Source organism: Arvicola amphibius, chromosome 12 (assembly GCF_903992535.2).
Source record: "Arvicola amphibius chromosome 12, mArvAmp1.2, whole genome shotgun sequence".
Lineage (NCBI taxonomy): Eukaryota > Metazoa > Chordata > Mammalia > Rodentia > Cricetidae > Arvicola > Arvicola amphibius.
In genome coordinates, this window is record NC_052058.2 from 113,546,931 (window position 1) to 113,569,248 (window position 22,318).

The 22,318-nt window shown below is 33.7% G+C and overlaps 1 protein-coding gene across 2 annotated transcripts in view; it reads left to right on the plus strand.

The window, feature by feature from the left end:
• Positions 1 to 12,252: 12,252 nt before the first annotated feature.
• Positions 12,253 to 22,318, plus strand: part of Cdh7 (cadherin 7) — a 213,279-nt gene continuing 203,213 nt past the window's right edge. The window contains exon 1 of one of the 2 annotated variants that reach the window (XM_038349211.1): positions 12,253 to 12,462. In XM_038349211.1, the coding sequence (XP_038205139.1) occupies positions 12,253 to 12,462 (210 nt within the window). The remainder of the gene's footprint in view (positions 12,463 to 22,318) is intronic. The other variant, XM_038349212.1, reaches the window with a different exon arrangement.

The window sequence follows — 22,318 nt, forward strand, 5'->3', positions numbered from 1 at the left end:
TTCAAGAAGGTCCTGAAGTCTCAATAGCTTCTCCCGCAGGGTGCTGTCAATGGTCACCCGCTGGGAAGCACACCACCCTCTAGGGCTCGTTTCTGAGCCGGCTTCTGCGCGCCCTCTCTCTGTCACCAACGCTGGCCCTCTCGCCCTCTCCCGGGACGCGCGCTTCCGTTGGCTTCAGACCTGGTACCAGAGGCTATAGTGAGTGCGTGCGTGCGTTCGTATGTGTGTGTGTGTGTGTGTGTGTGTGTGTGTGTGTGTGTGTCTGTGTGTCTGTGTGTCTGTGTGTGTGTCTGTGTCGGGGGTGGGGGCCACGAAGGAAAGACTGTAGCCCTTCTATACTCCCCACGGAGCGGGACCCTGGCATGCAAGGCCTCACAGAATCCTCTCGCCCTGCGAAGTCCTCTGTGATTGGAGGAAGAGCGGGTGGCTGCTGGCTGAGCAGGTGCGGATCTCGTGCCTCCATTTCTGTCTGACTCGCTTAGCTGCCAGTACTGCGTCGTTACCCCCACCCCCACCCCAACCCCCACGCCAATCCGCATCCTTTCGGATGCAAATGCCGTGGTTTCAGGGCTCTGCTGCGGCTGGTAGAGTAGCGAGGCACTAGGTGAGTGTGTGCGCCCTACATGGGGCTGGGAAGAGCTCCCACCAGAAGCGCACCTTCGCAGCGCACCGCGGGGAGCAGAACAGATCTGTGAACAGAGAGCGGGCGGGGGTATCCGTGCGGAGTTTCCCGCGGCGTTTCCAAGTTATTGAGCGCTGTCGTGAGACGTGCTTCTGCCTGGCAGGACAGGCGTGAGGACTGAGCTCACACGCGCTTGACCGGAAAAGCAGTGTTGACAGATACTAGGTGCAACGCGAGGGAAGTAGGGTGAGAGCGAATCCCCCAAAACACTCCAGATGCAGAGGTAAACAGCCGCCTTCTGCACCGCGGTCCTCAAAAAGGTACCTAGCAGACACCATGGACTGATGCTGGCGCAACTCCGGGCAGCCTTTGCCGCCGCCAGCTTCTGCAGAAGTCTGAGCCTGGAAGGAAGTGTGTGCCTGTGAGAGCAGGAGTCTTTTGAACTGTGTGCACTAGACCTCTTTGGCCTTATGTGAATGTGGAACTCGTCTAAGGTTATTCCCTTTCCCCAATCCGCCCCCTGTAATTAGTATTCCGCTGATCCGGTGCATCTGCAGGGTTTGCCTCTGGCTCCTTCTGTTTGTACCTTAGGTGTGAGAAGGGAAAAGGATGCCCTGCTTCTCTGGAAAGCATGCTGGATTTGGATTTCTTCGTGGGTTCCCTTGGCACAAGGCTAGTTGCTGGTTATCTGCCTTCTATCTTGGATTAACACAAAAGGACCTTTGCTTTGAATGCCTTCACGTTTTAGATCCTTAACCCTTCGGATTTAGATGTCATAGTTCAGGTGAGTAAAGATTATCAAGTAAATTAATCCAGCACTGGGGAAATCATTAGCTGTTGAAAAAAGTCATAGATTGAGCATCTCAAGACTGGAGAGCTGCATACTAAACCATGAATATTTGTAAAACACGTTTTACTTTGCAAGAAAAAAATTTGTCCTTTTCAGGTCATGTACTAAATTCAGTATCTATAAAAGTAAGACTTGCCCTTCACGATAGGATGTCTGCCAATTCAGTTTTTTTTTCCCCCAGAGGCAGGTGGATAGAGTCGATACAGAGAGTAAAAATTAATGTCAATATATTGACATTGCAGTTGACAATATACATTGTTAAAGGCAAATTTTCAACACAAAAATGTGTGTTGTAAAGAGGTTTGATGAAGGGAAGTTTGTGCTGATGCACTGTCAGCAACATCAAAGTAGTTTTTAGCCTTTATAAAGGGAAGTTGTTAAGGACCTAAGGGTTAAGAGAGGAAGCAATTACATTTGCAGTTCTCAGAAATCCACCACAATAGCTTATTTTCCTAAGAACTAGTTAGACACTATGTTGACCCAAATGCTTTTCTTGTTATTCCTCGTGAAAAAGAAATGAAATAAAACTGTTTTTTTTTCATTCTTAGGGGCTATTTCGAAAACTATGACACAAAATACTAAAGTATGGTTGCTAGTTAGGCCGGCAGCACTACAGAAATCTTTTTTGTGTGCTTTCTGGTGGTCAATGGCTATCAGGGAGCACTGATGCAACATCAGTTTTCATTGTTTTGTCTGAGAAAGGTTGCTGAAAATATGTGTATGTAAAGAAAAATAAAGCAAGTAGCACAGCCCATCCTCCTTCTTGAGGGTAGTATAGTTTGTAGTGTAACTGAAAGGGCATATGGACTTATGAGATCTTATTGTAGTTAAGGACTGTGATAGGTTATAAGAATTTTGCTATCAGTTGACACAAGTCTTCCTAAGTCTGTTTTTATTTATTTATTAGCAGAGAACTGTTCCTTTTTTTTTTTTTTTTTTTTGTAAAAGGGTACTTGTAAGGCATCTATATTCTTGTACTCCTTGAATCACCTCTGGATTTTAGTGTCCAATGGGGAAGGGAGAGAGGAGAGCACTTTATTTTTGCCACGATTCAGTCTTCTTTGGTCTGGAAAATCAAAACCACTGTCTCCTCTCAGGCATAATTTTCTTGCCAGCAATCCTATTATTCAGTATTTTAACTTCTAAATGACAACACTGGTTTGAACTTCTCAAACTGTTTGTAGACAACAAAAGGTCAATTCATCTATGTTTCAACTTCAATACATTATTAGATATTTCAGAAATGTGTTATAGAGTAATAAATTCACAACTTGTTTCCTGTTGGACATATTTATTGCTGAGTGATTTCAATCTTCCTGAAGTTTACACGGCTTACATTAATTTCTCTAACAGCTCTCACAGGGCTCTCTCTCTCTCCTGATTGAAAAAGAAAAACAATATGTTTTTATTTGCTTGGAAGATTTTAAAGTCAGAGCTTAAATTGGGAGTTTCACAAACTTCTAGAATAACCAGCCTACATGTGTTAATTTCAAGACGACTACCGTGCAAGTGTTCCTACCTTGAATAAAGGAGTCTGGTGCTCCTTCCTGGGGTGGTACAGAGGAGCTGAGGAAAAGCTACGCAGCCATGAAACAGAGCCTTGTGTGACCATCTCACTTGCCTCTAACAAGCAGCAAAGATCTGTGACCAACAGTGCAACAGTGCCTCCTCAGGGAATTTGCTGGTTCTACAGAGAAGCCCTCTGATTGCTGCCCCTCCCCCACCTTGTCATTCTGCAGGCTTCTTTAGTGACAAAGTTTCCAGAGCAATTGAAAATGCAAATGTCCGCCTGTGCATTTATTTCTTATTATAGTATAGACTTTTTTCATTATTATAGCCTTTGCTTCCTGCTCTTTTGTAACTGTTCACTGAAACTTGAAGCCTTTCATGGAAATAACACTTGGCATAAGGTAAATCCAAGTGCAAATTAAAATTTAAAATTGGAAAAGCCATGATTTCTTATAAGAAAAAATATAAAGAGACAACTCTGTGAAAACAATGGGAGTACATTTAGTTATTACATAAACAACTCAGAACATCTGTGCTTTGTTACTATACTTTAAAATTTATATAGGCTTCTCCCCTCTTTCAATATAAACTATGTATCTTTCTCCGATTTCTTTCTTTCTCTTATAGTAGTGGTTGCCTGTGCTTCAGTTAAATCGGCTCTATAATTCACTTAGGGAAGGTTTTTTTCCTCATGCTTGATAAACAGATGAACACTACAGTCTCTTATTCATTTCCCAGGCCCTGCTTGTATACTTAGGCTAGTAATCAGTAGGAGATTGTGGTCTGTGGTTATAATGTTGTGTGGCCTAGGGAGCTAATGGATTTCATCATGGTTTCATTACAGAGAAATGTCATATCACAGCAAGTTTCAAGACTTACTAATTGAAATGAAATATATATATATATTCATATATATGAAGTAATTATATATATATGAACTTATAATACAATAAGGTGTAATTTCACCAAAATTAAAGACACAAAATGTTATGGAAAAACTTTAAACAGTATTAAGATTCAGCTAATTGCCCAGTGAGATGGTAAAAATTAAATTTTGAATTATAATAATAGCAGACATCTTTAAGTAGTAGGATTTATAGTAACAACCCAGAATGTACGGCTGTTATGCTTGCAATTTTGACAAACAAATTGGTCCCATTTATTTATTTTATATTCCAAAATACTTTTCTAAATTGAAGCCCTATGTCTAAAATTCCCAGTAGAATATTGTTCAGTTCTTCAATGGAAATGGTTAGCTTTTTAGTGTACTAACTCACTTTTTGATTGTCAAGGTATTTTAGTTGAAAGAAGGTAATCTTAATTTGGATAGTGCTCTTTGTATATTTTTTAATATAGTAAAAGAAATTTGTTAGAAAACAGGTCCTTTGACCCGTTGCCTTTATCCTGCCATCCCTGTCCTTCTGAAAAACAATCAAAATGATTTTCTACCTTAAAAATTCCAATTTAAGGTTTAAAATGTTTTTTTAAAATATGATTTCACATCCTTTACTCATGAGAAAGATGGGAAATCCAATGAATAAACATATCAAAGGGATCGACTACCTAAATAATACTTAGAAAATATTAAAAACACTGCCATCATTTTTTTTTTTTTTTGAGCTCACTACCATCAGTAAGAGTTATGTGACCTTGGATCTTTCATGAGGATTCTGTAGAATTCATTTCTGTGGCTTATGTTACTCATCTGTGGTTTTATCAACACCTTACAGGATCAGGGGCAGAATATTTGTGAATTCTTCATGTTTTTCTCTAACATGAACTCTCAAGAAAACCAAAATATTGCATTCCTAACACTGAAGTGACATTTTTTTTGACTATTTCACAGAAATTGCCCTTACTAGCTTGCTTGTAATGACATAGTCAGAAATAAAATGTGACAAATACTCTGAAAGGTTTCTTGCTTCAGTCTTTTCTCAAATGCAGAATTCTTGTGCTCAGTCACAAATTGAAAGATATTACAATGTGTCTTTTTAAAGAATGTATTAAATGATTCTACTCTATTAATAAATAAAAGCAACAATGAAGATGTAATCTCCATTATGCCAAGCCAACTACTTTAACTTTGTGGACCTAGATAAATAACAGGAAGGTCCTCATTGGTGACAGGTACTTGCTATTCTGGGGAAGTAAGGGTTAAAGAAGCTCTTAAGGAATATATATATATATATATATATATATATATATATATGCATATTTATACTACATATATATATATATATATTCTTCTTTGAAATTATGTTATGCCACTTTCTTCTAAGGATTATGTGCAAAGCAACAAACAAACTGTCTCCATTCTAGACTTAGCTAAAGAACCAGTAGTAAAAAACTGTTCTAATGCAATCTTGATTCTGTAGAATACCTTCTAACTACTTTGTTCTTATATTTCTGCTTTTAAACAAGTGTGTTGTTTGTCTTTCATAAGGAGTCATTAATAATGTACTGCTTGTCAAAATGTACTGAAAGTTTAAAACAGTCTTGGACATGACAATTCCTCCCAATAGAACAACAGCACAATAGTTCTTTATCTGTTATTGTTATAACCATATTTTTTATTAGTGATTATTAGTAATAAGAAAAGAACACATCCCAAGGAATAGCAATTACATTCTGAAACTGTTTTTCAGACAACTATTAGGGATTTGTTTCATGGTCTCCTGGTTCATATTATTAAATGCATTAACAGCCTTCAAATAAGTTGTTCTACTATTATGTTTCTTTAAAAAATTCAGCTTATCATTATATTTACTTTAATATTACATTTACTATTAACTTACTTTGGGACTATCATGCTTTATCTTATCATTAACTTTACTAATTTTAACATGCTAGGCCCTCGTTCTTTAAATCAATAATATCAGTAGAAAATAAATTATGTCTTAGTATGAGATCCATTAACTATATTACAGCAGTTTCAGAACTAGGCTTCATGCAGTTGCTCCTTGACTGGAGTATAGTGAAACTGGAAGCACGAGTCCTTGAATTGAGATAATCTGCTGCTTATTTATAATGGACATAAAAATATATTACAATTTCTACAAAATATTAGCCATTTATCTATTCCCTTCATATTATATATGCTCACACATCACATCTGTTTCTATAAAGCATGTATAAAATGCTTTACATATGTGTTTTTTAAACACAGTAATGAATTGACAGTCTTTTAATTGTTTTTCATATTTGTTTCTCAATTAATGTGTCTGTATATACGCGAGAATAATCTTGGATGTTTAATGCTTCTGCCTCAGTCGCCTAGGTGCTAGAGTCAGAGAGTGCACCTCCATGCACTTTTACTTTTATCTGTGAACCTAGCCTTTCAAAGGTGAACCATGTATCCAGCCCTTAATGTATTCTTAGGTATGTTTTAAAAGTTCATATAGTTATCTGCTAATGTGCAGAGGCTGAACATGAGCTGCTATACACTGCTTATCATGTTCTTAGTATGTTAACTTTAATTCAGATGACTCAGGCTCTAGGTGATTTGCACTTTTTCTGATTGATGAAATGCTGAAGTATAAAAACTTTTATTATCTTTTTGGTTAGTGATGGCCTTCAATCATTGCTTTTAACTATAAATAAAATGTTTGATTAAGAGCATGACAGATACTTGTTTAGATTTTAAAAGTGGTTTCACAGAAATTATAAGAAATAAAAATAGTCAAAAATTATAACAATGATTTCATCTTGATAAAATGGTATTCTCTAATAAGCCTAAATATCTAAAATAATATTCTCTGAAATCATTCTTTACAAATATGGTGAAACTAACGTATGGAACAAAGTGGTTGCCGATGCAGTTATTTCAGTTCAAATAACTGATGTTGGTTAAGTAAATGCTGTCGGATTGATTGATGCTCAACATTTTCTTTTTTTCGCTAGCTTCAATACATTTAACATTTCCTTTCCAAGTTTCTGATATTTAATCTGACTGATTTTTAAGTGTATTGTGCTTATCATGATATTATTTGTAGTGATATTTCATATAAACAACTTCAGAAAAATTAAAAATTATTATAAATAAAATATAAATCTTAACCTTTAAATATAAATAGCAAAGATATTTTACATTTCTTTCAATATAAGGAATTATTTTTTCTCAGTTAAAATGTTCTAAATCTAGAATCGTGTCAAAGATGATCACAGTATATAGAAATTACCTCCTTTTTATATCAGTACATTCGTTTATACTTTTTCTGAGCCATCAGTAGAAAAGAGGTCAATTTTTCATAACACTTGTGAGTTTACTACCTAAGTTAGCTATTTTTCAAGGACAGGATATCCAGACAAGGGCCTGGACACTGAAGTCTCTGCTTATTTCTGACATGGATTTTTTGCTAGCATGTGCTTATAAAACTCACATAGATGAGAAGACAGCATGAAAAATAGTGCAGTTTGTAGAAGCTAAGGCAAGATGTAGTGTTCTTGCTTTGGGACACAGATTAGTTGAGAATATTGATCTTATAATGAAATATTGAAATATTGTCAAATATAGTTTTTCCAGTGCTTAAACTCATTCATAGGCACTATGACATTATTACCATTATACATATCATGAGAACACAGGAAAATTGTCTGGAGAAGTTACACAATATTGATTAAATTTCAAATATGAGCTATTTCTGTTTGATAACCATATGCAGAAATAACTTCAGGGTTGTTGTTAAACTTTTTTCTATCTTTATTGAAGTAAATGTTAGAGATATCTTTGTCTTACATGATAGGCCACCTCAGTGCACAATAAGTTTGACAAAATGCTATGCAGTGATTTTATCTTGAGAATCACATTGGTTTGCAAAGGAAGCAAAGATATAGAGAATGTTGACCATAAAAAACTATTGATGAATTAGACATGAACACAGTAAGTTCACAGGACAATTATATAGATACTCTTTTCTTATTTTCAAAAGATTGCTATAAGGCATATTACAGATACATTTATCTGTATCACACAACAGAATCCAACTGTTCAATCTTGTACACAAAACCTATTAAATTATTCTGGTGTAATATTTCAGGTTTAAAAAAATAAAAATGATTAAGAACATAATATAATTGAAATACTAGAGCAAAATGTATTATAGTTGTTTACAAAATGACTGATATCCAATAACACTTTAGAGTTGTCAAAGGCTTCATATGTTGACTTTTTATATGTGGATAATTTTTCACTGAATGTCTAGCGTGTTTTAAATTCCACAGTTACAATGATAAAATGTATATACCTGTGTATTAAGGTTAGTACTCATTTTACCTACTTTTAAAATCCTTTATTTAAACAAGACAGCATACAATTTTCAGGTATCTTTCCTTAACTGATATTATCTTGAGTCATGATGTGTTCAGTTATTAGCCTTTTCTCATCTTTATGTTCTAGTTGCTCTGATCAATCTACAATATTTTTGTGTAGATGAGAAAAAATAATCAAGAGACAATACAAGTTATTGAATAAGGCTTTTTACAGAGCACACTGTGCTTCAGAAGAAAACCAAGTTCTTCTACATTCTAATTCCATTTTAAAGTTCTTAAATTCTCCATCATTAATTAGTCGCAATAGGCCTTTCATCCCAGTTTCACAGTAAAAGTGACTATATTACTCCTAAGAAATTGCCAAAATCTTAAAATGTAAGACTTGGAAAAAAATACCTTAGACCTTGTAATGTTATTTATTCCAGTCGTTTAATTTTGTACATACAGAAAATGAAATCACAGAGGTACCTAAGGTTGTAAAGTAAGACTCCAGTTTTCTGTCCCCATTATTATTATGCCCTCTTTCTCCATGTTCAGTGGATACCCTTGATTAATTTAAATCCACTCCAGTTTCAATCCAGTGTTTGGTTTACCAAAATTAATGTCTTTTGATAGTAATTAAAAGCTTCCACCAGCAAGTATTCATCCATGTGACTGCTTTTGATTCATGAGTGTGTGGTGCCCTGACATCAAATCTCCCTTTTTAGAATGTTTTGTTTTATGATAACAGGTATCTAAATAATTTTACTATTGTTAACATTGAAATAAAAAATAATGTCAGTTTACTAACAATCTTCTATGTTCTGATAATTTTTCAAAAACAGAAAATAATTATGACAACAATAACTCTACTAGCTATTTTATTCACCTTTGCACATGCCAAGCATTATGCTTACCATCTTATAATTTCTTGCATTAATCCAGATGCTATTATTATAAAAGGCAATTATTTTCATCATGTGGGTTAACATGCTTGAGGCTTTAACTCCGAGCTTATCAAGTTCTAATTTTTGTTATCAATTACCATGCAACTTAAACTTTTAAGCTTAATTATGCTTTGTTAAGTTTAATATGGATGTATCAGAGGGAAACACCCTTACTACCCAAGTTCTGAATTCCAAAAATAATTTGCTGTTAATGTTTATTTATTTTAAAAGTTGGATATATTTTCATGCTGAAATAATGTCACAAAACCCTCTTAGACATATCATAATCTATGTAATATAATTTGGTTACCATGCATTTATTTCTTTTTTGTCCTAAGGAGAAATCTAGTTTTAATAAAAATGTAATTAATCTGAAGAAATGAGAGCTGAGAAACTGGAACTATTCCTTATTTTGTGCCCATATGACTACTTTGATCACAACATCCTCCTGGTGCCCAGAAATCCTTTCTGCTCCTAGCTTCTGGAAAGGCAGACTTGCTTTATATTTGCTTACCCACTCTCACTGCACACTTGTGCTTTCATGAATATTCCTGCTAATCCACTTGTTTGAAACACATAATAAGTCACAGAGTAGTTTTAATTTCCTCTGTTGCATATTAGCCTTATTGTCTCATTGTGTTTTCATTCCTTATTTCACCCATCCTCTTTGTCTCCTCTGGTTTCTATGTAACTTTGCCTTCAGTCACAGGATTTGGGGACCTTGAATTTAGTGCAGGTCCTATAGTTAATAGAAATACCTAATTTTGTTGATTACCAGAATGCATTATTTTCTATCATTCTGAAATAGTCTATGGAATACGAAAACTTTATAGAAATACATTTTTAGAGAATTTCCTATAGATCCTGCTATAGGAATACACAAAAGTCTAACCTTCTTGAGAACAAGAACAAACAGTCCCGGACCACACAATGACATCATATAATTAAAATCAAATCAAATCTTTAAGCAAACAAATTTGTCTCCTTTGAATATTCATTCATGTAACACAGGTGATGAGGCATTTATAGGCTTACTAACAGTTTTTCTTCATCACTCATGGGGTCATATAATAGAATGCAACCATGTAGACTTGAAGTTAAAGAAATAAATCCTTATCAATTGGTGGCATCATTTTTTTTGCTGGCAATGAACTGAACATAACTGCTTGTCCATGTCTCTAGCCTATATATATTTTAACGACTTTTTGTATCATTTTGATATCAGGTAAAAGGAATGAACTCCTGCAAGAGAAAAAGCGTCTTTATATAAATGATTTGGCAAAGACTTTAGACATCACAACTGTCTGTAGTTTTAAGAAATTCTTGCTTCATATTTTTTTCATTATGAAGAAAGTTAATTATTTACTATTTTCACTGAAGACTGATGGTAGAGATCACTGAATTGTGATTTCTACATTTCAGCATTTGAGACAGATATTAAAGTGTTCTATATGTCAGTAAAATATTGCCTTTTCAGATTGTAAACATGTTTTCATTGCAGGATAGAAGAAAACAGTACAATTTGAATAAAAAAATCTAACAATTTAAAGTGAAAAAAAAAGAAATACATTTTTAAAGTTATATGATAGTTTTTACAGAGCTAATGGTCAGATGGATTGGTTTCTTCTTCAATTTGTGAACTGGTTTACTGTCTAAAGTATTTGTCTATTGATTGATATACATGTTTGTTATCGAGTATATCGTAAAAAATATAAAAGATGGAAAAACTTCTAAGGATAATGCTGTTTTTGCTTTAATATGTAGGGAACTTTTGGCTTTATATTATTGATATGTTATTTACTCTCAAAACACTCATACACACAACATACACACACATATACCCAGAGAGAAAGAGAGAGGGTGGGGAGAGCCTTCTATATTTATCCGATTGTCGATTTATTTGTAGAAAGCAAAGTTAATTTGCAGAGTACAACACAGTGATTTAAGTGAGACTCTTGTAATAAATTATTACCCCTCTGTGTTTTGGGGGGTGTATAAGGAAGTTTGTTTTGTAACTAATTTTGTAACTCTTGTATTATTAGGGTTCCACACCTGCAGTAAATAGAAACCAGAATAAGGTTTTCTTTTTTTTTCCTATGCGGTTCCTGAACTGGTTGCAAGCCAAAAATCAATAACTTTCACAAATATATTTGCTTTCTTTCCTATTTATTGTGCATTATGAGTCAATTCTGTTTCTGCTTATGGAGGATGGCCACTATTCAGAAGTCATAAAATAAAGCATTTAATAAAGATTCATGGAGTAGCAAATGACTAAGTGGAATAGCATACCAACCATGTTGCACAGTGCACATGATAATAAGTTTGAAGGGCAGAGAATGGAAGGCACTAAGCTTTTCAGGTGATGACAATAAAATCAGAACACATCAAAACAGCTGGTGTTCTGTGACTCAGAGTCAATCAGTCAGTTTGAATCACCATGTACTTTATTTCTATTTACTGTTTCACTGGAGAGATTTAAACTGACATATAGACTTCCCATTTGCTTGAACCCCTGCTCTGATATATTAGTTTTTACATACTAATAATAATGAATAAAAAAAAAACTATAAAGAGGCTAACTTTAAAATCATGTTTTAAAACAACATTCTACATTTATTTGTGTAGAGTAAATCATATGAATAAATGCAATGCCTTAGAAGAATCATGGAAATTGTGCTGTGGAAAAAAGATAATTCTACAAATGGCAGAATTAGGTAATTTATAAATGTGGATGCTATTTTTGTAATTTTCTAAGTGTATGTATTAATATTTTAGTGATAATCCAAATGCTATTTGCGGGAATTCAGTATAGTTAACAACTGAATTTTTAGCAATATTACATGTTCTAGTTTCTGACACAATCTTCTGTCTTTGTTCTAGGTACCTATTACACAATTCCTTGACAAAGGCTACTCAGCACTGCTTGCCTCTTCCAGTGCCACACTCTACAGATTATTATCTCTGGATTCTGAGCTGACATTCTGCTGGAGGCAAAAGCTACGAGGCCAACTAGAACTGTGCCTTTTCTCTTCTCAAGATTTTTTTCTTACACAACAAAAAGAACGAAAAAAAAAAAGATGAAGCTGGGCAAAGTAGAGTTGTGCCATTTTCTACAGCTTGTAGGTCTCTTTCTATGTTTCTCTGGGACGAGTCAAGCTGAACCGCCAAGGTCCAGATCCAAGCTATATTTTCAGTCAGGGAGGTCCCGAACGAAGCGCAGCTGGGTATGGAATCAGTTCTTCGTGCTGGAAGAATACATGGGCTCAGATCCCCTCTATGTAGGCAAGGTATGGAATTTGGCCTTTCAAAGTTCAAAATGGTTACTGTCAATACCTGTGATTGGATGAAAAGTTGCCCATTTGTATTTAGTGACAAAAGCACAAAATGGCCTCTCTGAAAGTGTTTATGATATTTCTGTCATTAACTACTGTGTCAGGTGGGATAGTGAGGACATAGCTGAAGAAGGGATACTTTTGTTTTAGATATTAGACGCCTGAATCACCACTATTGGAACGTGCTGCTAAGCTCTTATTACTATAATTAGAATATGATGACCCACTAAAGATGAAGTGATATAGTTCTTCAACCAGTTAATATTGAAAGGTTTTTGCCAGTGTATAATTATTGGATACGATGAGTTTCAGTATGAAATTTTCATTCATGTATATAATGAATTTTGACCATATTCAAAGCCACATCTAGTACTCTCAAGAAATTCCTTTTTCCTACTTCCATTGATATTCTTTGCTTTCCTAGCTAGTCCCAAAACTACTTTCATGGTTGTTGTTTGCTGTGGGTTTTGTTTGTTTGTTTATTTTCTTTGCTTTGTTTTATTGTTGTCATCCACTTAGTTTCATCAGGGTTACCCACAAGAGCATGGTTGAGAAGTTGTAGAGTTATTTACAAGAATATCCTCAATTTACCAGTATCTATGCTGTGGAAGAAAGCACCTACTCCTCTCCCAAAACATTTCAGTTGATTCTCTAGTAGTTAGTTTTGTGATACCTGATCAATTATGCCTACATTCATACTTAGGTATCTTTACCCATTCTTCACATTAAAGGGAGGGAGGGGGGTATGGGTGGAGGGGAGGGGAGGAGATGGAAATTTTTAAATATAAAAAAATAAACCATATATAAAAAATTATAATAGGAAATATTTTGACATCATTGTTTCAATTATAAGCAGTTCAAATCCAAGTTTTTAGTTATCTTCTTTTCATAAAATTGCTACTTTTTTGCTTTTCAGAATGCCCCTTTTTTGTTAAATATGAGCATGAATAGAATTCAATTTGAGATGCTATTAGACAAATGATCAGCAGTTCATGGTATTTGTATTGGTGCAGATATTTTTTTTAATTTTCATTTTTTTTTGTCAAATGTCAAACAGTTGTCAAATGTTCCTTTGAGAATTCAGTGACCTAAAGGGCATATCATGAGAACATGGGCTGATGCTCACTTTTCTTAGATCTTCTTCTCAGGTGATAGGCTTTTCATAGTTTAAGATGTTCTAAGTTCTCAGTGTTGCAGTCAACACTAGTAAAGATTTCTGAATAGGATATATCAGTAATTAAACTAAACTGCTGTATATCTTCCTCCAATCTCACTAGTTTTAAGCATATATTCCTCATAAAATGTAGCATAGTTTACTAACACAGTTACTGAGAAATCAGGACTTTTTTCACTTGAAAGATCAAGAACAAATATTAGATATTTTATGTTGATGATTTTTTCACATGAATAAGTTAAACTATTTTTAAAAATTATTGAGTATTTGCTTAGTTCAGGAATTTTTAAAATATTTCTCATTTCTTTTTAATGTTTAGGATTCTGATTGAATTTCTATGGCAAACAGAAATATGTAGATTGTTAATGTGGATCAGGACTCAGTTTGGACGAGGGACTTGCATTTTCCTTAAATAAAAAATGTATAGCTGGTGGGCGGGGACACACATCTTTAATCCTAGCACTCAGGAGGCAGAGGCAGGCACATCTTTCTGAATTCAAAGCCAGCCTGAGTGAGTTCCAGGACAACCTTCAAAGATAGAGAGAAATCCAGTCTTGAAAACAAAACAAAACAAATAAAACAAAAAAGTGTATGTAAATGTTAAGAAATATATATTACACTAATTCGCTTATGCAACTATTAAAATCATTAATGCTTTATATGTGACAAAATTTCTCGCAATCCATTTTAACTTGTTTCCCTGCACACAAATAATTCTGGCAAAATCACATGCCACGAAGCAATGACACCAAACAGTGATATGAATTTGATCCCACCATGCACCTGGTGGAAGAAAGAAACTAAACCCTGAAAGAAATACTCTGAATACCTACCACCCATGCATCCAAACATATGTCACTAATTAATAAATAAAAATGTTACAACTTATGCATCTTAATATGGGTCACTAATCAATAAAAAATAATGTTACCACCCATTCATCTTAATATGGGCCACTAATTAAAATGAAAATGTTAGAAAATTAAAAACAGTGAAAATTATAATCATAATCCAAGGTTTTGATCAAGAATCTATCATTTTATGCTACTTAACATGTGAATTAAACTTTTTTTAGTCTTTCTTAAATAGATCATGATATTCAAATCACTTCTAAACAGAATGTGTTCCACAAAACTATATTTTGTGACCATGTTTAGATACTGTTAGAAACAACAAAAATAAGCAATGTACTGCCTGAGGTACGACAAATTGTAAAGAGACTGTGTGTAGAATTCTACCTAAACATCTCGACAAATGTTGGCTGTCAAAGAAGCTATCTAGAACAATTATCCATACGTTCTAGTGACCACAAAAATCCTCTTTCTCTAATTCCATCTTTTAAAAATATTATTGTTTTTGCTGGTGTTTTTTTGAGCTATATATTTTTCTCCACATCTGTTTCTTCTTCTCCTCTCCCATTCTACCCTCTCCCATAGTACCCATGTTCCCAATTTACTCAGGAGATCTTGTCTTTTTCTACTTCCCATGTAGATTAGATCCATGTATGTCTGTCTCTCTTAGGGTCCCCATTGTTGTCTAGGTTCTCTGGAATTATGAATCATAGGCTTATTTTTCTTTGCTTTAGAGACATAAAATTACATCTATTATTATGAGTGAGCATGTCAGGGTCTGGGTTACTTCACTCAGTATGGTGTTTTCTAGATCCATCCATTTGCCCACAAATTTCAAGATGTCATTATTTTTTTCTGTTGTGTAGTACTCATTGTGTAAATGTACCACATTTTCCTTATTCATTCTTTGTTCAAGGGGCATTTAGGTTGTTTCCAGGTTCTGGCTATGACAATGCTGCTATGAGCATAGGTGAGCATAAGTCCTTGAAAAGCGTAGTGAAAAGAGAGATGAAAATTTCACAACTTTAATTCAGCCTAAACTTTCCTTCTTATTCACAACAACAATATGCATATGTTGGGTTTATATTATTTCTTTTTCCTGAGAGCTGCTCACTAATTGGAGAATAGACTTGGCCTAAATAACATTTTGACGCGTTCACATCGCAGTGGGTAATTTCTGAACACCAAAGCATTGTGTTTGCAGTTGTCCTAGGAAAAAACATGCCAAACTGTCCATTTTCCTACTGTGAGATTTCAATTGTTTGCATCTTTATTAAGCTAAAAAGAAAAAAATGATATATTGGATGATTGGAACTAAGTATTGTATATTGAAACAATTTAACATGCAGTAAAAACTCAATAATTGAACATAAAAAAAAAAAGAAACAACAAAAATATTCTTCATACCTATATTTAAAGCCAAATTATCAGGGCTGAGTTGACATTTTTAAATTGGCAACATTATAAAATTCTAAAATCATCCCTCTTTATGTCTCTTATAATAATTCAGAAAGTAGCTGTAACACTAAACAAATCAATTTAAATGACAAAAATGTATGTCGTAGGTTGTTCTCATTACAAATGTGGATTAGGTTATTTTGCAATACTATGCCTACTTCCTAAGGCAAATGTTACTATTTCTAGACATGATTGTGTACATCTTTAATCCCACTTGGGATGTAGAGAAGGAGAATAAAGACTTCAATAATATCCTTATTTTTGACTGCACAACTGAAGGCTAGCCTTGGCTATGCAATAGTCTGTATTGGATAATTACAAAACTAAAAATTGGAGGAATGGGGGAACTTTTAGATATTGATTGAATTGCAGACAGGCATAGAGTTTTGTATGAAAATTTCCTAATCAGTCTATGCTGACAAAAATGATTTAATGATCTTACTCACTTTCATGTCTGTTTGTGCTTATTGACAGTCTGTTTTTAGCAACAGAAGGAACAAAAAGTAAGAGTATAATATACTCTACCCTGATGTTGTTTTTATATTGTGTTTCCACTGAGGTTTTAAATCTAGAAGACATGATATAAACTGAAATGTTGATTAGATCTCTATGTAAATAAAGTACACTGTTATTATTTGAGATGTTCTATGTGGTTATCATATTGACACAGATCCAGTGATCTTACTGCTCTTTCTATGGCTTACTGAGATAATTACACAATTACATAAAATAAAGCAGACACATTTTTCTGATTTAAGCATATGGAGATATTTCTTATAAGGATAACTTTTGCCATAACAATTTTCATGAACTATCATATTCTTTTAAGTCTTAGTTTGGTTAACTGTGATACTGTTTACACAAACAGGTTTAATATTGTGTTGTATTAAGTCTCTTTCAGGAGTTGCTAAACCTAACAATTGCATTATTTTTTTCTTTTCTTCTCTAGATTTTATCATTTCATTCTCAAATACATATGACAGTATGTACAAGAGGCATTGTGCTGCAATACTTGATTAAAGAGCTAAGACAAAAGATTTTTTTAAATTGAGTGTCCAGTCTGATTCATAAGTAAAACAGGTTGTCAGCTGGCAAAGGAATACAGTGAATTTTAAAGTCAAGCATGATCTCAGGAGTAGTAGAAAGCAGAAATGACGGCTCAGGGATTCATGAACAAATGCTTGAACGAGCGTTCATACCTTTGTGAGTTATTTTATATTTTACATACATTCTTCAAAGGTAAAAATGGGTAATTAAATTATCCCTCTAGGAAGTGGTGCATAGCCTTGTAAGATTTTACTGGGGGATATTTATCAAGCAAGAAAATCAATAAGCAAAGACATAAATTAGTACTGTATTTTTCTCATTATTTTGAGCAAGTCACTGAAACAATTAGGTTTGCTTTCTTTATCTGTTAAAAGAAGAAATATATGTTAAAAAAACTCTGTTATTTTAAGCTTAGAAATCACTTGCAAACTACTTTTTCCAAATTTTCAGTTCCCACAAATATTAGTATCTTAAGAAATATTGTCAATGGTCAAACTAGGAAAGTGATATTATATTAAATGTTTTCTAATCAAGAAGTTGTAATCAAATTTTGTCTTCATGAGTTTCTTTGTGAGAATCAACCCAATATGAAGATTTTATTTTACCCTATCTCCTTAAACTTTTCCAACTTGAGTTCTGCTGTTTTTGCATTTGTGTGTGTGTGTGTGTGTGTGTGTGTGTGTGTGTTTGTGTTTGTACATATGTGTATGTGTCAATGCGGGTGCACATGGAGGCCAGAGTTAATAAATCTATGGCATCTTCAAGTGTTCTTCACTGCAGATTCTAGGAAAGTTTCTGTTCCTGAATCTTAAGTCAACCAGTTTGTCTAGTCTTGCATGTTGATGAGCTTCAGTCATCCCTTTGTTTCTTTCTGCCTCCCTTGTGCTGAGACTATAGGTTTGAGCCACCATATATGAGTTGAGATTCACATATGCACATAAATTTTTACTTGAAAATTAAATTTTATACAATGTATTCTGAACAGTTTCTACTCTCTTAACTTCTCCCAGATCATTTCTACCTCCCAACTCACTTAGCACCATTCCTTTATTCTCTCCATCTTTAGAAAATAGGAAAACAAAAAAAAATTAGAAAAAGTTCAAGATGCTATTCTCATGCACATGCAGGGACAGGGCAGGGAGAGAGAGAGAGGTGGGGACAGAGAGAAGAGAAGAGAAGAGAAGAGAAGAGAAGAGAAGAGAAGAGAAGAGAAGAGAAGAGAAGAGAAGAGAAGAGAAGAGAAGAGAAGAGAGGGGAGGGGAGGGGAGGGGAGGAGAGGGGGGAGGGGAGGGGAGAGAAGAGGGGGGAGGGGAGGGGAGGGGAGGGAGAGGGAGAGGGAGAGAGAGACAGAGAGAGAGACAGAGAGGGAGAGAGAAAGAGAGAGAGATCCAAAACCCATAAAAGTACAAAATTGGAAACTGCAAGACTCAATATATCAGAAAGACAAAGAATGTTCAAAACGAGACAAAAAGTCTCCAAGAATACCACTGAGTTAATTTTGTGTTAGCCATTGACTATTGGTCAGAGGACCTATTCTTGGTTCTATGGTTAATACACTCAGTGAGAATCCATTAAAGAAATGTACTTTTTCATTTGCAAAAAGATGTTAGTTGGTCATAGTTTCTAGATTAGGGATCAAAGCTCATATCCACTTTTCCATCTAGTGTTGGGACACTGGCTGTCCTGAACATACTCTATGTTATAAATCTTTACAAGTAACCTGCTAGACTATCACATAATACAAACCTGCCTCATTTCTCTGTTGAGTGAACACAGGGAAGGGACATAATTTAGACAGTAGTACCAGTTACCATGTCAGGAGGTACTGCATGATTATCTGGCTCATTCATAGTGAAGTTGACTTGACTGTTTGGTTAAGGGTTTATCTGACAGTTTCTTTGATTGGAAAGGAATATAAAAATTCACATATTGAAATTTTAAAATCTCAAAGCAGGTATAAAGTATTCTAATCAGAGGTAGATTTTTAACAACAGTATATCAATAAGAATAAAAATGGTAGTCAATTTTATGAAGACACAAAATGTTATTTGATATGGTTTTATGGTCATTTAAAAGTATACATTGTATTCATCTGAAATATGGGTCTAATTTAAATCTACAATGCTGTTATCAAGGTCACTAACTGCAGTAATAATCTTATTTATTAAAGGTAAATAGCTTAGAACATAAGAAGAAAAATTAATTCTAAAATATAGTATTCTTTATAATATGGAATCCCAAGAGCATTTTAGGATGATCTAAAACTAAAATGTCTGTTTGTCAAATGATCTAAATTTAAATTATCATTCTGTTACATAAAAATATAAAGAACTTTGACCTAGTAAGGTTGATTTACAAATACATAACCACTATAATTTTAAGTAAAGATTTGATTCAAAAAATAAGTCTTTAGAATTCTATAAGATAAGGAAACATTCAAAAATATATTATAATATATTTCATTATATTTAATATATGCATACACACACACACACACACACACACACACACATATATATATATATATATATATATGCTTTTTCAAAACAGCATTTCTCTATAGCTCTGAAGCCTATCTTAGAACTCACTCCATAGACCTGGGTGACCTCAAACTCACAGAGATTTGCCTGTTTTTGCTTTCCAAGTATTGGGACTAAAGGTATACATCAACCTTGCCCAGCTTAATGCACAATTTTTATATAATTATATCAGTGTTAAAAAGACTGATATTTAACAGTTCCTTCTTACCTTCTCAGAGTATGACTAAGTTCATAGTCAATAATGAGTACACCTTCTAAATGTCTTGGGTTGTATCAAAATTACATTAGAAAGGTAAAATAGATGACAGATACTTGTGTAATTAAGACAAGTAGGAATGGAATTTATAGCTATATCTGAGAAGAGTTAGAAAGATCACCCTGTGCTTACATGAAATAATGTCCTTATTTTTATTTTTGCAAGCAATTTTACCTAACAACAGTCATATTTCAAAAATTCATCATTTTTATTTCTTTAATCTGCCATAAGAAAATATTAGGCTAAATTGTTTGAATAACAGTGTTGTGTTTGTATAGTCCATATGCTTCTGGAGCCAGAAAGATTAAGGTCAAAGCACCAACAGCGCCATTGTTTGGATACAACTCATTCCTTATGTGCATACAGTAACCTTCCCCCTGAATTTCACAAGACAGAACAGAAACATACTGATTCTTATGTGGCTACCAATGCTATAGGGTGGGGCTTCAATCTTATTACCCCATTTAGTCTTAATTCCTCCACCCTTTCCAGACATAAGGAATTTTACATAACATACTGTATATAAGGCATATGTACAATACAGACTTCTTTGGGAGTGTAACATTAAGCACTAAAACTTTTGAAAGAAGTCACATGTCAAAAATCCTAAATTCATTTCAACTAAAAATAGAAAAGTATTAATGATATGTAACAAGAATCCATTAATTTGGCCCTTTATACTTATAACATCCTTAGCTTGAGACTATAATTGGACATAATATTTTTGAAATTGTTCATTAGATTTTCAGTAAATGCAAAGATTATATCTCATAAATAATATATCTTACAATTATTTACATGGAAATCAAATTACATCAGTAATCATAATAACCTAGAAAATATTCAGTCCTTATGGAGGACATTTGTAAATCATATGCAAATACAGGAGATCTTAAGCATCTGTGGATTTTGGTATCTATGGGAAAATCTATCAAGTTCATTTAAAATATTATTTAATTACAATATAATTATTTTACATATTTTATTACCAGCTACATATTCCATAGTTTGGTTTTGGCTATGGTAACTGGATGTTCTCAGAGAATTTTTGAATGTTTTGATTAAATTTTTTCATAGAGCTAAATTCTTCAGGCTTATTTCCGACAAAGCAGGTGTTTATCTACAAACTAGAGAAGCATCTCCTGAGCTGTTGACAAATAAAAAGAAAAGACAGTTAGATTCATGTGTGATGAAGAAGTCTGGTGAGGCAATTCTCATTTCTAGTTTGACTAGATTTCCTCTCTTCTGAAGGATGAATGCAGAAGTATAATTATTCAAAATGGTGCTGTCTTGCTGGAACTGTAATTAAAATACCAGAAACAAAGTGATTAACATTATCCTAGAAAGTTTTGTATATAAACATTGTACAATTATCTGAAGAGAAAAATTCCCTTCGCATCTTGGCTTAGAATGATTCCTTAGTTAAAATGCTGACATATTTTAAGGTACTTAGCCTGAAACACACAAACAAAATTTGCCCTGCACATGCATAATGGTCTACAGATGTGAGTTTGAAAGATTTGTGATGATCACTAGTGGAATTAGTCAAACCATGTTCAAATTAGATTTTTCTTATTTGTGAGTCATTTAAAGGTCCACATTGGAGTCGAATATGTATGGATAGATTACATATTCTGCATTTAGTTCTCTCAGATGAAGAATAAATAGGAAAAAAGCATCCATTTTCCCTTTATCATATCCAAGAATCTTCATTCTGAGTAGCACATTTTTCTTATTTCCAACATAGTTTACATAATATTCTGAATTGAATCATCACAGAGTTGTTACACCTTACTTATTCAAGAAAAGCAGAGATTGGTAAGGTCCAGGCAAATAGATTAAATTTAATTATAAACCAGAACATGAATCCTACAAAATACCAATATTATATAGTATAAAATATCAATAAATATATATTATTACACTGGTAGGATTCATTTACAAAACTAAAGCCATACGTAGAGTCTGTAAGGAAATATTTACACTAAAATAAGAAAGGGGCTTGTATACATAAACTTGAATTTGTAATTTTTCTAAGGATAGCATCAAAGGCTGAAATATAACTTAATGCTTGATTTTCACAGTTAACTTCAGAATTTATTACAGAGGATAATTTTCAATGTGCTTGAGCATTATAACACCTAAAAGTAGACATTTATCTATGATGGAATAGCTATGATCAGCAAATTTTTTAGACGAGTTTTACAATATAATGATCCAAAAACAAGCATATTTTCCCACTGATTAGGTCATTTGTGGTAAATATGAGAAAATATCATGATAAAAATATATTTAAGTAAGATCTCAGGGCCTTGATAAGAGGACAGTGTTCACTATACTTCAGAAAAATATTTTATAGTGTGTATGTGTCTGATCAAAAGGTGTATGTGAATAACTTATATCCTGAATACACACACACAGGCACATATGTATATAATATACATATGTATATATAAGTATATATTATTTAAATGTTAGAGCTGTT